General features: G+C 40.7%; 1 protein-coding gene across 1 annotated transcript in view; it reads left to right on the forward strand.

The window, feature by feature from the left end:
• Positions 1-15,364, forward strand: part of SLC9C2 (solute carrier family 9, member C2 (putative)) — a 100,738-nt gene that overhangs the window by 81,301 nt on the left and 4,073 nt on the right. Inside the window, exons 20-23 of the mRNA XM_008579261.1 lie at positions 688-813; positions 6,809-6,907; positions 13,658-13,825; positions 15,036-15,167. Coding sequence (XP_008577483.1) covers positions 688-813; positions 6,809-6,907; positions 13,658-13,825; positions 15,036-15,167 — 525 coding nt within the window. The remainder of the gene's footprint in view (positions 1-687; positions 814-6,808; positions 6,908-13,657; positions 13,826-15,035; positions 15,168-15,364) is intronic.

Consider the following 15,364-nt stretch of genomic DNA (forward strand, 5'->3'; position numbering starts at 1 on the left):
TATTCAATTCAGTTGAATAAATATTTGTTTGATACCTAATAAGTGCACTGGACTCTTGAGGAGATTGGGCTACTTAATGCATGTAACACTGACCCCAAAGTCTATGGGCTCTTTTTCTTGTTCTTTCATTTAGTCATTTATTCATCCAACCAACAAAAGTTACATAATATGGAGAGTGAGACAGACAAGCAAAAAGAATAATTTTATAATGTAATAAGTTCCATAACAGAAATACTTGTATATAGGTGATGCCATGGGAATAAGGGAGATAAAGTGATTTTCTCTTACTTGGTGGGGGAAGCCAGAGAAAGCTTCTTAGAAGCCATAAGGCTGGAACTGTGTTCTCCAAAATTAGAAAGAGTTAGAGAAAAAAATCACACACGTGAAAAAAATTGAGAGAATGTGGCATTAAATCATACAGTAATTAATTGTGAAATATAGAAATTTTGAGATTAAGACAAGGTAGGATACAGTGATAACTGGATTATAAAGATAATAGGTTCAATCTGAATTAATAAATCAGTGAAAATAGTAATAAGGGGAGAATAGGAAGGTTAGAGGATGTAAAAAAGGCTGTGAGTGAAAAATCAAGGTTAGATTTGCATAAGAGGTTAATTTTCTTGGTTTTTGCCTAGTGTCCATTTTCTGTTACAAAATCTGAACACCATTGTTTTTGATTGTTTTTAGGTACTTCTTACAAAAATAAAAGCCCTGAATAACTTTCCAATGGCAATCCCACCCCCTACTCCAGACAAATACCTCAATAACATCATTTGGCTGGAAAATAAAGATGCTCTTATTGAGTTCTTCAAGGTAAAGATTGTCTTCTATTCTGGCTCAGGTTTGATGATAGTTATTTTCCATTTTTTCCACTCCCTGATGCAAGATTAACAAAAAAGTGTATCCAAAGCACAAATCCTGTAATGGCCAATGCTGGGTAAACCAAAATGGAGGCCCAGAAAAGCCTAGGGGAAGAGTAGATTTCTTTTTGAGCCTAAAGGGCAAAGATATTTTTTTCAAAATGGCTTATCTGCTTAGGATGAGCTATCTATGTTTCCTGATTATTACCATTCCCATCCTGTTTTATATTGTAGAGTTCCAAACTTCCAGATTCATACGCTGGAAGAGACATTTTTTAGAGCATGAATCTCAAAGTTAAATTACTATGCAGGCCAGACAAATAATTTTAAAATAAAACAAACTGTGTGCAGTACAATAGGAAACATTGAGGACTGTGGTCTACTCAAGAGTTCACGCTCTGTCTAAAGTCAGTTGAATGCTGCTATAGGAATCTGGACTCTTTCAACAAATGCATATTAAATATCCTCTAGGCGCCAAAGTCTGTTTTAGGTTTTGGGATATGGCAGTGAACAAAACAGATGAAGTCCCTTCTTTCACAGACCTTATATTATATAGATGGAAATGGACAATAAACACACTGACACATAAATATCTAGTCTGTCAGATGGCAATAAGTGCTACGGAGAAATCCAAGATGAGAAAAGGGAGGGTGGTGGCGCAGCTGGAAGTCTGCTCTAATAAGGGGGCATTTGAAGAGGGATCTGAAAGAAGTGAGGGAGCAAACATGTAGATGTCTTGGAGAAAAGCTTTCCAGGCAAAGGGAATAGCAAGTGCAAGGCCCTGAGGTGGAGTGTGCCTGTGTATTCAAGGGGCATCACAAAGGCCCCTGTGGCAGGAGCAGTGATGGAAGGAGGAGATGAAGTCAGAGCAGTTGCAGAGAGCCTAAATGTGTAGAACTCTGCATGCCATTGTAAGGACTTTGGCTTTTACTCTGATTGAATGGAAAGTGATTGGAAAGTTTTGAGCAGAGAAGTTACATGATCTAACTTAGGATTTAAAAATGACCACTTAGGGCTGAGGGCCTCGGCCACGCCCCCAACACCTGCAGCCAGCCCAGTGATAAGCACAAAGCTGCAGCAAGAAGGGCCCCAGGTTCCCGAGCTGGGATGGTGAGGGGCGAGGGCTTTTGCCACACCCCCATGACATCTACATCCAGCCTGGCAATGATCAAGCTACTGCTGGAAGCCTGCCCCCCCCCCAGTTGCCCCTGTGGGAATGAGGGGGGTGCCACAGGCCTCAGTCCCACCCCTTGTCCTCCCTCCTTCTTCCATCACATTTCCTTCCCCTTTTCCCCTCTCCCCCTTCCTCCCAATTGCTCCGCAACAACATTCTGGAATGTAAAAAATAATATTAATAAAATTACATATAATAAATAAATAAATAAATAAAATGACCACTCTACTGCAGTGTTGAAAACAGGCTGTAAGGGGTCAAGGGCTAGGCAGGGAGACCAGTTAGGAGGTGATTACAATAATGGAGGCAAGAGATAATGGTGGCTTGGACAAGTGAAAGTGGTAAGAAGTGGTCAGAGTCTTGATATATGTTGAAGGCAGAGCTGATAGATGCTGATGGAAGGAGTGTTAGAGGGAGAGAGGATGACTTCAAAGATTTTAGTCTGAAAATAGAATGGAGCTGCCATTTGATGAGATGGGAAAGGGAAGATTATATGGTGGAGGGGAAGAGTTTAATTCTGGGTAAGTTAAGTTTGAGAAAGCTATTGACATTCAAGTGGAGATGTTGTGTAGGCAGTTGAATATAGGACTGGAATTTAGGTGGGAGGCCAAGATTGGATGCAGACATTTTGGAGTTGTTAGCATAGAGATGATATTTAAGGTCATGAGACTCAATGAGATAAGGAATATGGATGGATATAGGAGAGCTAACCAAAGATTGAGTCCTGGGCTGTGCAGCATTTAGAGGTGGAGAGATGAGGAGAAGTCAGCAAAAGGAATTTAGGAGCAATCTGTTAGGCAGGAGGAAAACTAAAAGTGAGTGGTGTCGCAGAAGCCGGTGAGGAAAGTATTTCAAGAAGGAGAAAGTGATCGACTCTGTGAAATGAGACTGAATGATCAAGTAAAATAAAGACAGAAAATGACTATTAGATTTAATAATGTGGAGGCAAAATCTTATTTTTTCCAAGAGAAGCCATAAATCTGAATTTTTATGTAAAATTTCCAAATGTTTAAAATTTAGCAACCAACTTAAAAATTTAAAAATACTGTGCAGGCGAACAAATACATCCATGGACTGGATGTGATCCATGGACCACGAATTTGTGGCTTTGGTTTTACATAGCTACTGTATTATAAGGCTTATAACTTTTTCACTAACCTGTTAATACCTCTGTTAGGTTTTTGGAATCAGGGAAACTCTGTGACAAAGAGTGGTACTTGCTTTATACAAATTTTGTTGTACTATACCTTGTGATATTGGCTTACAGAGATATAAGGCATTTATTTGCTCATAATAGGGACGTTTTCCTTGTTTTCTAGAAAGAGAGCAATCATAATGGGGTCCTACTGAACTTTGAATATCTGATTCCTTTTATGCCATACTAGTGTTTTTTTCATGCCAGCAATTTTTACATTTTCCTTCGAATTTGATTTCAGACTTAGTTAAATTAAGACTCCTTTGGTTGAAAGTAATAGAACCTTATTTAAACTAGTTTAAGCAAAGGGAAAGTTTACTGAAAAGATATTATAGTAGTATGCAGAAGCTAAGAAACAGCTGACTGTCTTAGCTTGGGCTGCTGTAACAAAGTACCATAGACTGGGTGTCTTGTAAACAACAAAAATGTCTCACAGTTCTGGAGGCAGGGAAGTTCAAGGTCAGGGCAGATTTGGTCTGGTGAGGGCCTGTTTCCTGATTCATAGACGGTCTTCTTCTTGCTGTGTTCTCACATGGGGGAAGGGGCAAGGGAACTCTCTGAGGTGACTTTTATAAGGGCACTATAAAATGAGGGATCCACCCTCATAACCTAATTACCTCCCAAAGGCCCCACCTCCTAATACCATCACATTGAGGGGTTAGAGTTTAACATATAAATTTTGGGGGAACACAATCATTCAGTTTATAACACTAACCAATCTTGAGCAAGATGGGAACCAGGCCAGCTCTGAGATATCAGTGGTAGAAATTTGTGCACCCTTCCTCTAGTGCTTGGCTATGATGATTCAGTTCTCAACTCCCAGTCTCTGTGTCTCTCAGTTCAAATTCTTGAGAGAGAAATCCATCTGGCTTACCTAGAATGAGATGTCCGGCCTTGAGGAATACACGTGTGGCTGTGAAAAGGAGGAGGAACCCTCATGTGCAGGAGCCTATTTTAATTCCTTTTAGGTTCAAAGGATTCGTTGGTAAAAGAAACCACTCATCACACTAATAAGCCAGTTTATGATATTTATTAAGATACAGCAATAAGCAAGGAAGCAAAGAAAGCAAGATTATGCAGGAATATTAAAAAAGAATTGAACAGTATTTATATCACCAAATTGAAGAAACACCTACATCCAGATCCAAACAGTGCTGGGAAGTCCCGTGAACAGCAATCTGGAGTCCCAGTTGGAATTGTCCTTTGCAGTGCGTCCACTCCACAGATGAGACTTCAGAGAACGATTTGGGGAAATCCTGCTTATGTTACCCAGTTGCAGACTGATAACATTAGTTTGCATGCAAACATGCAGCTGTGGTTATTCTGTTAATGTTTTGCTCTTATAAGACTTCAGGAGGTTCTCTGACCCTGGGAACTGGCCAGGTTCCCAAGGTCCAAGAATCTCCAGGACTTATTTTCCTTCTTATCTAATGGCCACTAAACACCAATCCTGTATGCCTGCACACAGTTTCTGAGAGTCTGGCACATAGCCTATGCAGGTCATTCTTTGGTCAGAGGCCTAGCAATGTCTCTGAAGCCCGAATAAGACTATAAACCTTAACTTTCCCAACAGGGCCATTGGGGATAGTTTGGAGGACAGATCTCAAATAAATGGATATGGGGCAGGCTTGGACTGGAAAGAAGGTGCCTAAAAGGTGCTTATGACAATTTGCATCCTGTTTAGTTTTTTAAAAATCTAATTTTAAAATAGAATTTGGTTCTTTAGAGGTATAATTTTAACAAGTATGATTAACTGACTATCCAGCAGTGAGTGAGGGAGGGGGAGGAATGGTAAAAACAAGAAGAAGAAGAAAACTCCATAAATTAATGACTCACAAACACCTGAAGTGAATGTGTAGCTAAGATACAACCGTGCTCCCCTGCTTAACTTGCCCTACGTATGCAGAGCTGTTGGACTTTCTCTACTCCCTTCTAGACATCTCACTCTTTAAGTGGCCCTTTTGCTTAATATGTTGGTTCTTGATAGCCATTTAAGTCAGATTTCACCAGGATAAAAATTGTAATGAATTGGGAACACATGGGCGTGTGGAATTCTCATTAGGAATAGCCCCTCATTTTCATCACAGATAGCTAAAATCCACATAGTAAAACAAAACAAACTCCCCTTATTGTAGACTGTAATTTCGATCTTGGTCTCCACCACAGCTCTAAAGGAGCAACAATAGTAAAGTTACTTTTCTTTACACCTCCCTTCTTTCATCCCCCATCTGGTGCAATTAATTAAAAAGGTAATAGTCTATAAAGATAAGCAGAAGACAATGGTAGAAAACAAGGCCTGAATAATACATAAGCTGGATGACAGGGTCTTAGGTAAGCTTCTTCTTTTTTTTAAATTGTGACATCGTCTGTCTTATTTCAAGACTGTCAAACAATTCAGAAATACATAAAGTGACAAGTGAGAGCTGTTTCCTCCACCCCATACTCAGAGATAACCACTATGGATGATTTGGAAATATGTCTCCTGCACACCTTTCTAAAATGCTATTCTGTCACCATAACTCTTCTGTTAAAAACCCTTCAGTAGCTCCTCACTGGTTTGAGAAAAGCCTTAGCTTTTGGTATGTTCATGAGACCCTTCAAGACCTGGTCTGGCTCACCTCTCCAGCCCTGTCTCCACCAGGGCTGCATTATGAGTCTTATGGGCCCTTGCCACGTCTGCCTCAGTGGGCCTCTTTCTCCATAAAAAAAAAAATATATATATATATATATTTAAAAATTGTACTTTATGATTGTGTTAATATAGTGATGAATATATTAGTATTATATATGAAAACATTTTTCTCTATCTAAAATTTATTTTTTTCCCCTTCTGATTTTAAAAGAAATTAAAACATTGTGTGAGTCCCTAAAAGTATTGTGGACCCCTAGGCACTATCAATGCCTAATGTGTAACTCAGCCCTGGCCTCCATCCCTCCCTGCCTGACACGTACTGAATCTTCTGCACTTACCCCACCTGCAGACATTCTGTTTGCTTCTGGGTCATTGCATATACTGAATCTTCTGCCCTGAATGGTCTTCAACTCATCTTATCCTGGCTGTCTGGTACTCTTCTTTCAGATCTCAGCTTAGTTGTCCCTTCTTCTGTTGAGGCTTCACTGAACAACTAAGACAGGGTCCTGTGTCTTTTCTGCATTTTTCTATAGTACCTTGTCCTCTCCTGTGTCATGATTATCAAATACCTACCCACCCTAAGTAAAAGTTCTTCTGGAGGCAGGTAATTTGTTTACCTTGCCATTATAACCCAAGCCCTAAACAGGGGCTAAAAAAAGTTTTCACTCATTACTTCATTCATTCATTCCATAAACATTTATTGGGTGTTTATGTCAGTACTGAGCTAGGTACTAATCACAAAGTCTACAGTTTGTTTGCTTGTCCTTTTATTTCTAAAAGTTGATGTGGTATGTCATCACATTATACATCATCAACAAACCAAGAATACAGTTTGGGTTTTTAATTCTACTTAAAAATCATTTTTAGATTTAAAATATCATTTTTATTTAGAAAAGAAGACTATGAAGCTTTTGCGTTGACTCTCCCTTTCTTTTATTTTTATTCAGGAAAGAGCCAAACTTGCCTACTTTGACTATGGAGATGTCATTTGTAAAGAAGGTGAAACGCCACAAGGGATCTACTTAATTATTTCAGGAATGGCAATTGTAAGGAACAATTGATTCTTTACTTGAAAAGTATTTTGAAATATGTAATTGTAGCATAAGGAGAAATTTAGGAATCGAAAAAGTTAAAATTTTAACACAATCTCTTTTCCAAATGAAACCATTTCTGCTCAGAATGAGTGTTCCAGCTGAGAAGTAATGATAATACTCAACACCTGAAATATGCTTTCTGTTTTACAAAATACTCTTATAGTCATTACTTATTCCTCACAGCAATCCTGGGGGAAGCAGTATTTTTCAGGATGTTCAGACCGTGGATGGAACATCAGACCAGGATGTTCAAAGCAACACTTGTTGTAGTTTAAATTACATCACCTAAAGGAAATGGGAGTTCAAGAATGAGGGAATGGGCTACAAAGCTAGATGCTCATGGAGGTCAGGCGGAATGAGGATAAAAAATACAACTGTTAATTGGACCAATGGGAGGCTTTTGTTGACCAGTGAGGGAGAGAGAAGGATTTCTGTGGGCTGATGGGGACAAGAATCCTTTGCATCTGCATACTAGTAATTTAGTAGCTGAATATGTGGTTGTGTCCCAGCGTATGACCCAAATAATTCCTAGATCCTAGGTGATGGTCATAAATGACAAAGCCTTGTTACAGGGAAAATAATATATTTGGCTTTCTGTTCTTATGATGGGTATTTCAGACCTTAACAATACCATAGAAATAAACAATTATAATAAATATAATACTAACACAACATAACAATTATGAAGTATCTGGCACTATTCTGAGCACTTTTTATTCATTTATTCACTCATTCATTTAACAAATATTTACTTCGTTACTACCATGTATAGTCTATTCTAAGCATGGGATTGACAAGACAGACAAAAGTCCCTGCCTTCTTGGAGCTTTTTTCCTAGTGGAGGGATAGGAGAGGGGACAATGGAAAAAATAAATAAGTTAAATATATAGTATGTTAGAGGTGATGGATATATGAAGTGGCCAGTGGTAATTTTTAAAAGAGTAGTCAAGAAAGATAATATGTTATGACATTTAATCCTTATAACAACCCCATTTTTTATATGAGAAAACTGATGTACAGGGAAATTAATTCACTTGGCTCCAGCTATACATACTAAGAGGACAAAGAAGGCTTTGGACCCATATAGTCTGCCTCCAGTGCCCATGTGCTTAAGCTATACTCCCATTAGAATCCTAACAAAAATATACTGCTACCAGTATATACGAAATATGTCACATCAAATACTTAAAAGCTGAAACATACATGTTCCTTTGGGGAATTTTCCTGCAATGACTGGACTAGCTAAGCCTTCTTAAAATATAAGTTCCCCCATACCAGCCAGCCAGCAGGGGGAAAAAAATGTATGTGTGTATATATATAAAATCTCCACTGATATTTGGTCTAAAGAGGTTATATTACAAAATAGCAAATTATCAAAAATTTATCTTTACCAAAATGATCTCTACTGTTCTGTAGGTCAGAAGTCTGGCTGGCTCAGCTCGTTTCTCTGAGTCTCACAAGGCTGAAATCAAGGTGTCAGTAGGGCTGCATTCCCTTCTGGAAGCTCTGGGAGCAGAATCTATTTCCAACGTGCATTGAGGTTGTTGCCAGAATCCAGTTCCTTAGGGCAATAGGACAGTAGGCCCTGCTTTTCTTTGGTTCCTACGTGCAGGTCCTCACATTTCAGGACCAGCAAAGCCATGTCTAATCCTTCTCATATCGCTGGATCTCTCTGATGGACTCTTCTGCCTTTCTCTTCTACTTTCCAGGGCTCATATGATTACATTAGGCCCACCAGGATAACCCAATTATCTCCTTAAGGCCAGCTGATGAGTGATCTTAATTCCATTTGCAAAGTCCCTTCATAGCAGTATGTAGATTAGTGTTTGATTGAATAACAGACAGGAATCTTGGGCGGACTTCTTAAGGATGCCACCTACCACAGATGTCATCTTCTCTTCTTGGTTTGCAATAAGCAGAGGCATTCTTTATTGCCCAAAGATCCTTTGAACTGCTCTCAAAATTATGGCAATTTAGATTCTTCTTGGCCTCTCTGTGTAGCATTCATTCCTCCAGGGTATGGGGCAGGACCCTTTCTGGAATGGAGGTCTTATGACCTATGATCAGACAAGCTGGTCTCTATGTCTGATCTGAGATCCAGTCTTGTAGGGGAGGAAAGAGTGAGGAAGGCAGAAACTGCTTTTGCAATCTGTAGCCCCAAGGCTAGGGAGTGGACAAGATAGAAGAAAACCACAGGAACACAGGTGAGGCCAAGGTTTAGGTTGACTCACCTCCAACCACTCCTCCACCACCCCAATATACACTGGGGAAAAGACGGTCTTTTCAATAAATGGTTCTGTAAAAACTCATTGTCCATATGCAGAAGAATAAAGTGACACCACTATCCCTCACAATGTACAAAATTCAATTCCAAAACAGATTAAAGACTTAAAAGTAAGACCCAAAACTGTATTCCTACTAGACAAAAACCTAAGGGAAAAACACTTCAGATCATTGGCCTGGGAAAAGACCTCAAAAGCACAGGCAACAAAAGCAAAAATAGACAAATAGGATTATATCAAACTAAAAGGCTTCTGCACAGCAAAGGAAAAAATCAACCGTGAAGAGAAAGACAACCTACCAAAATATGGAGAAGAAATTTGGGAACGATTCATTGGACAAAGGATTAATATCCAGAATACACAAAGAACATACAACTCAACAGCCAAAAAAACAAAAGAAACAACAACAAAAAAATCCAATTAAAAAATTGGGCAAATGACTTGAGAAATTCGTAATATTATTTTGTCATAAGACAACATAAAAATGATCAAAGGATATATGAAAAAATGCTCAACGTCACTAATCATCAGGAAAATGCAAATCAAAACCACAATGAGATATCATCTCATCCCACTTAGAACGGCTATTGTTTTTTAAAAAACACTAAGAATAACACATGTTGGTGAGGGTGGGAAAAAAAGAAAAATTGTATACACTGTTGATGGGAATGTAAATTAGTACAGTCATTATGGAGAACAACTGGAGATTCCTCAGAAAACTAAAAATAGATCTTACGGCCAAGATGGTGGAATAGACAGTTCCCAGCACCACTCTCTCCCACAAATCAACCAACTTACAACTATAAAAAAGCAGCAACAGCCAAGCTGGGGCCACTAGAGCTCAGGGGAAGAGGAGGAGAGACCTATGGAGTGTATGAAGGCAGGAGAAGCCAAGATGAGAGAAATAAAAAACCATTCTGACTGTTTCGAGACCCGGCTACTTCCAGGCTGGAGCTGCTGAGTGCATGGAGCAGGAGCTGGCAAAAGCCACAGCTGTGCCCTTTTGATGAAGTTGTTTGAAGGTGGCAGGGGGGAAGAGAGCCTTGATGGCCCCCAGGACAGCAAGACCACTGATACGGTTCCCATGGACCCACATAGGAGTGAGGAGCCAGAACAACTGAAAAAAAGGAGCCACTCAGAGGCCGGTGAGTTGTTGCAAGGGACGGAAGCATGGCCTGTCCCATGGGAAGTGTTTGGATCACAGGCAGTGGGGGAGACAGGCCCACAGGGGGAAGACTGGGGCACAGCAAGGACAGCTGATCTGCCCTCCAACCAGCATAGGACCACTCAGAGAAGACTGGTCAGGAATATAGAATTACAAGGGGTGCAGTTTGATGAAAAGACTCAGGCCCAGACCAGAGTTTCTACCCAACTCAGGTGCACAGGGTTGCATGAGAACCGGAAGTACCTCTAAAGCCAACCATTAAATGCTGAGCTGCACAAAAAGCCTTTCCTAGGGAAACAGCAGCAAAGCAGCAATTTAGCTCAACCACAGAGCTCAAGTACTGGTCCCCACAGGAAGTTCCCCTGGTTTAGTAGTAAGCAAAGGACAACAAATTAGTTCCAGTGCAGAATTTAAGTGGTAGGAACAGCAAATAATCCAACACAAAACTGAAAGAAAAAACAAAGCACTTATAACCAGAGACGAACTTTGATATTGACTAGTAAAGGTCTCATTTCACCAAAGAATACCTGTAACACCTAGAAGGACCGGAAGTCCCCTGGCCTACCACGCCAGAAAAGGGGGAGGTCCAGAGGCCTCAGCAATGTCCCCCCAACACCCACAACCAGCCCAGCAGCAACCACTAGGCAGCCCACAGGAAGTGTGCCAGGCTCTCCTGAGGTATGCCTCAGCTACGCACTGCCCCCCACCCCACATGCGCAGCCAGCCCAGGAAGAACCACCAAGCCTTAGCAAGAAGGGCCCCAGTTCCTGAGCTGGAGTGGTGGGGGGTGAGGGCTTCAGCCACACCCCCTGACATCTGCACCCAGCCCGGCAATGACCAAGCCACTGCTGGAAGCCCCCGGTCTCCCCTGTGAGAATGAGGGGGTGCCACAGGCCTCAATCCCTCCCCTCCTCCTTCGTCCATTCCATTTCCTTCCTCTTTCCCCCCTCCTTCCCTACTGCCCAACTGCTCCTCAACAACATCCTAGAATGTAAAAAAAAAAACAAAACAAAAAATAAAACTGATTCAGCTATCCTACTACTGTGTATATATTCAAAGAACAGGAAATCAGTATATTGAAGCAGTATCGGACCCACATGCATATTGTGTTGGAGTGAGCAGAACTGAAGCCATATCGGGACCTAAAACCTACTGGGCTGCAAAGGGGTTGGGGGGCGGTATTTTAAAAAAGACAGTTTTTTTGTATCTTCACTCTTTCTTCCCATCCCCTGACTTTCTTATCTTGTTTGATAAGTGGGAAAACAAGGCTGAGAAGCTAATCGGTACTTTGCAAAGACAACAGTTCTTTCTTTGAGAGAAGTGACCAAGGCCAAATGACTGGAAGCTGACCTTGGGCACCAGCCAGGTCATCCAGAGCTCTGCGAAGCAAAACTACGCAAAAACACTGCAGAGAAGATGATTCTACTCCGGAACAAATACAAATTTTGCAGGGTCCTGAGATAACAGCAAAGATGTAAACAGAAACCAGAAGAAGCCTTGGCAAGACCTTGTACCTGACTCGTAGACACGGACTCCTCATAGTTCATGTCTCCTGCTCTCCTGCTTTTCACCTTCCACATTCCATTCCCTCAACGCTCCTTTAAAAACCCCTCAGTAAATCTAAGTCCTTGAGATGGGACAGCCTACCATCTCCTTCAGCTGAATACATCTGCTTTTCTAACACCAACTGTTTGACTTCTGAGTTCTGTAACAATTGCAGCGCTATTCACAATAGCCAATATATGGAACCCATGTTCATCAACAGATAAATGGGAAAAGAAAATGTGATATGTACTTGCATATACAATGGAATACTGTTTGGTCATTGAAAAGAATGAAATCCTGCCAATCACCATGTAATATTTTGAAATACAGTATATACCTGGTCTTGGTCAGCTTTTCTGGCATACAACTTTTAAAAAATTTCGACAGAAGTGCTGCCTTTTTGTATGCTAATGAGTTGGTTATGGGGGCAGCACTAGGTAGCTTTTGGATGGGGGCTGGTTGTCAGGGGAACCAACTTTGTGATGAGAGGGTTGGAACTTTCATTCTCACCCCTCGTCCTCTAGGGAAGGGAGAGGGACTGAAGGTTAAGCTGATCACCAGTGGACAACGATTTCATCCATAAAGCCAGATGGCTATGTAATAAAGCCAGAGGTGCAGGGTTCTGAGACCTTCTGGATAGCTGACCACGTGGAGTTTCCTATAGGGTGGCATGCCCAGGGAGAGCTTGGAAGCTCTGCGCCCCTTCTCCCATACTTCACCGTATGCATCTCTTCACCTGTATCCTTTTTTTTGTTTTTCAAAAGATGACCGGTAAGGGGATCTTAACCCTTGACTTGGTGTTGTCAGCACCACGCTCAGCCAGTGAGCAAACCGGCCATCCCTATATGGGATCCGAACCCGGGGCCTTGGTGTTATCAGCACCACACTCTCCCAAGTGAGCCATGGGCTGGCCCCGCCTGTATCCTTTGTAATATCCTTTATAATAAATAGATAAACATTAAAAAAAATGGCCATTGAAAAAGATTTGACATCCTTTGGAAGCCTGAATGCCTCGAAAATCTTAATGGTAATCCTTAAAAGAGGGGGCAATTTTTACAGCAACCTCTTCAGTGACATTTTGCTCCCTGTTACCTTTGTCCTGAACAATAGTCTTCTGCTTTGATGTTTGCAGCTAAACTTTTTGGGGAATTCTGAAATCCTTCTCCTTGATTTCTGCAGCTTCCCCCTGACTGTCTCTTTCTCCACTCGTGCCTACCAGTTCCCTTCCTGAAGTAACTTAACCATCCTATGTTCATCCTAAAACTTTTTCTGTCGATGTCTCATGGTAATTATTCTTAAGCATTCTAAAGGAAGACGAGGCTTTTACTGAATTCTTGGCTTAATTCATGATATGTAATATATGCGCCCATGCAATAGCCCATTATGTTCAGACTATCAAGTGCACTCAGAGTGGGTAATTGCAGTAGTTGCAGACTATAATTACTAGTTTTGGTGGGATTTTTGTATAAGAAAGGTATAAGTAGAAAGTTGTAAATAGGGGTCATCTGTAAGGCTAAAGATTAGAAACAAATCTTTGCCCTGGGGTGTTGAAATGTGAAAGAAACTGTGATATTCATGAAGCCTAATTCTTCCTTCACACCTGTCCGGATTCATAAAGAATCTCTGCCTTCCATTGGAATCATTGCAAGCAACAGCAGGAGCTCCTGTGGTTAGATCAAAGGGTTTTTAGTTTTTTATTTCTCTTTGCAGTTGCATAGTTCACCTCCTACCTTTGGGATACAGAGAAACCTAAGGCCTGATAGAGAGTCCAAAACCATAAGTACAGAGTACTGTACTAGTGGGGACATAATTGGAGAGCTGAACTGCCTGCTTAAGCGTGAATTTGAATATACTGTCATCTGTGAAACTACTTTACAGGTAAGAAAATAATTCTGTCACAGGTTATTAGTCAATTTTTCCTCAAGTGAATGAGGAAAGCCAGCACTTTTTCCTCCTTTGGGTTCTGGTGTCTTATTTAGTCACCTAGCCAGCTATGGCGAGGCAGGGTAGACTAGCTGAGAGAAGGCAGACGTAGTGTCTCGCATGCCAGGCTCTGCCAAGCACCACTGCGTTCTGCCTGTGGGAACTGGAGCGAGTTATTTAAACTCCTTGAGTCTTAACGTCCTGGTCTATTAAGTAGAGAGAACACCTACCTTTTGATGTTATGAGGATAAGGAAAATGTCTGTGTAAAGTGCCTGGGACATACAGGTGCTCAAAAAATGGCCACCAATAGGAGAGAGATGTGTTTTTAAAGTGTATTTGTTTTTAATTCCTTTCTTTCATTTTTCACTTGCTAAGTAAGAAGTTATCTATTCCCAAAATAAGGGGCCTGACAGTCCCCTCGGTGTGGGGAATTCATATAGAAATGAGCCAAAGTTTCTGATATAGAGAATTCTCAATCTTTTGGGACTGTTGGATGCAAAAGAGTCAGATCCAGAGTCTTAGGGGTATGTGGAGTAGAATGGGATGTTGTTTGATCAATTTCATACCATCTCATTTCCGGAAACTCTTCCGGATAGAAGGCATGAATTTAGTCACAAGGCTGAATTGGATTCATAGATGTTCATTTAACTTGAATTCAGAAAGGGTAGTCTTCCTTATCCAGGTAAGCAGTCCACTTCTGGAAACAAATACTGTGAATGACCCCACGTTGCCTATTGTGATGATAAAAATAGATACATTTATATGGCTTTGTTCGTGTGTGTGCATGCGTGCATGCATGCGCGTGTGTGTGTGTGTAATGCGTGCATGCATGCGCGTGTGTGTGTGTGTATGTATGGCTTAGTTCTTGAATCTTGGGCTCATGAGCCATATCCTTTATTATATTTGTTGACTGATATGAATTTTCCTGGCCTATTATTAAGTCTATCACTTTGACTGGACCATGAGTTTTATAATCTTATACATAGCAAACAACATTTCCAAAATACAGGTCTTTTAAATATCAGAGTATCGTGATTATGCTAGAACTGATAGTTTTTCTGAGAGGTAAAATGAAGATTAAATCTACAAGCATCTTGTTTTCTGATGGTCTTCTAATTTAGTTCCAAATAAAGCTGGCTGTGGCCTGGTACCTTGTCTTTTCAGGCTTGCTTTATCTCCCTGGAGGATTTATATGAAGGCTTTGATGTCTTCTGGCCAACCCTGGAATATAAAATATGGCTAAAGCTTGCCCTTAGTACTGCCTATCAGTATTTTGAATCAAGTCTCGTTGATGAGGTAAGTTACGTGATTAAAATACGAATGAATTTTTATGTCCTGTATTTTTTCAAAATGCATTTCATATTTTTGAAACAAAGATAGAAAGAAAGGTTCTGTCTGATTTTCTAAAATGAGATTGCTAGAATTTTAACCACTCTGTTATCCTGACTTCCCGCATATAATCAATCTTCTTGTCACAGCTAATTTTCCTAAGC

This window comes from Galeopterus variegatus, unplaced genomic scaffold, assembly GCF_000696425.1.
Source record: "Galeopterus variegatus unplaced genomic scaffold, G_variegatus-3.0.2 Scaffold1844, whole genome shotgun sequence".
Taxonomy (NCBI): Eukaryota; Metazoa; Chordata; class Mammalia; order Dermoptera; family Cynocephalidae; genus Galeopterus; species Galeopterus variegatus.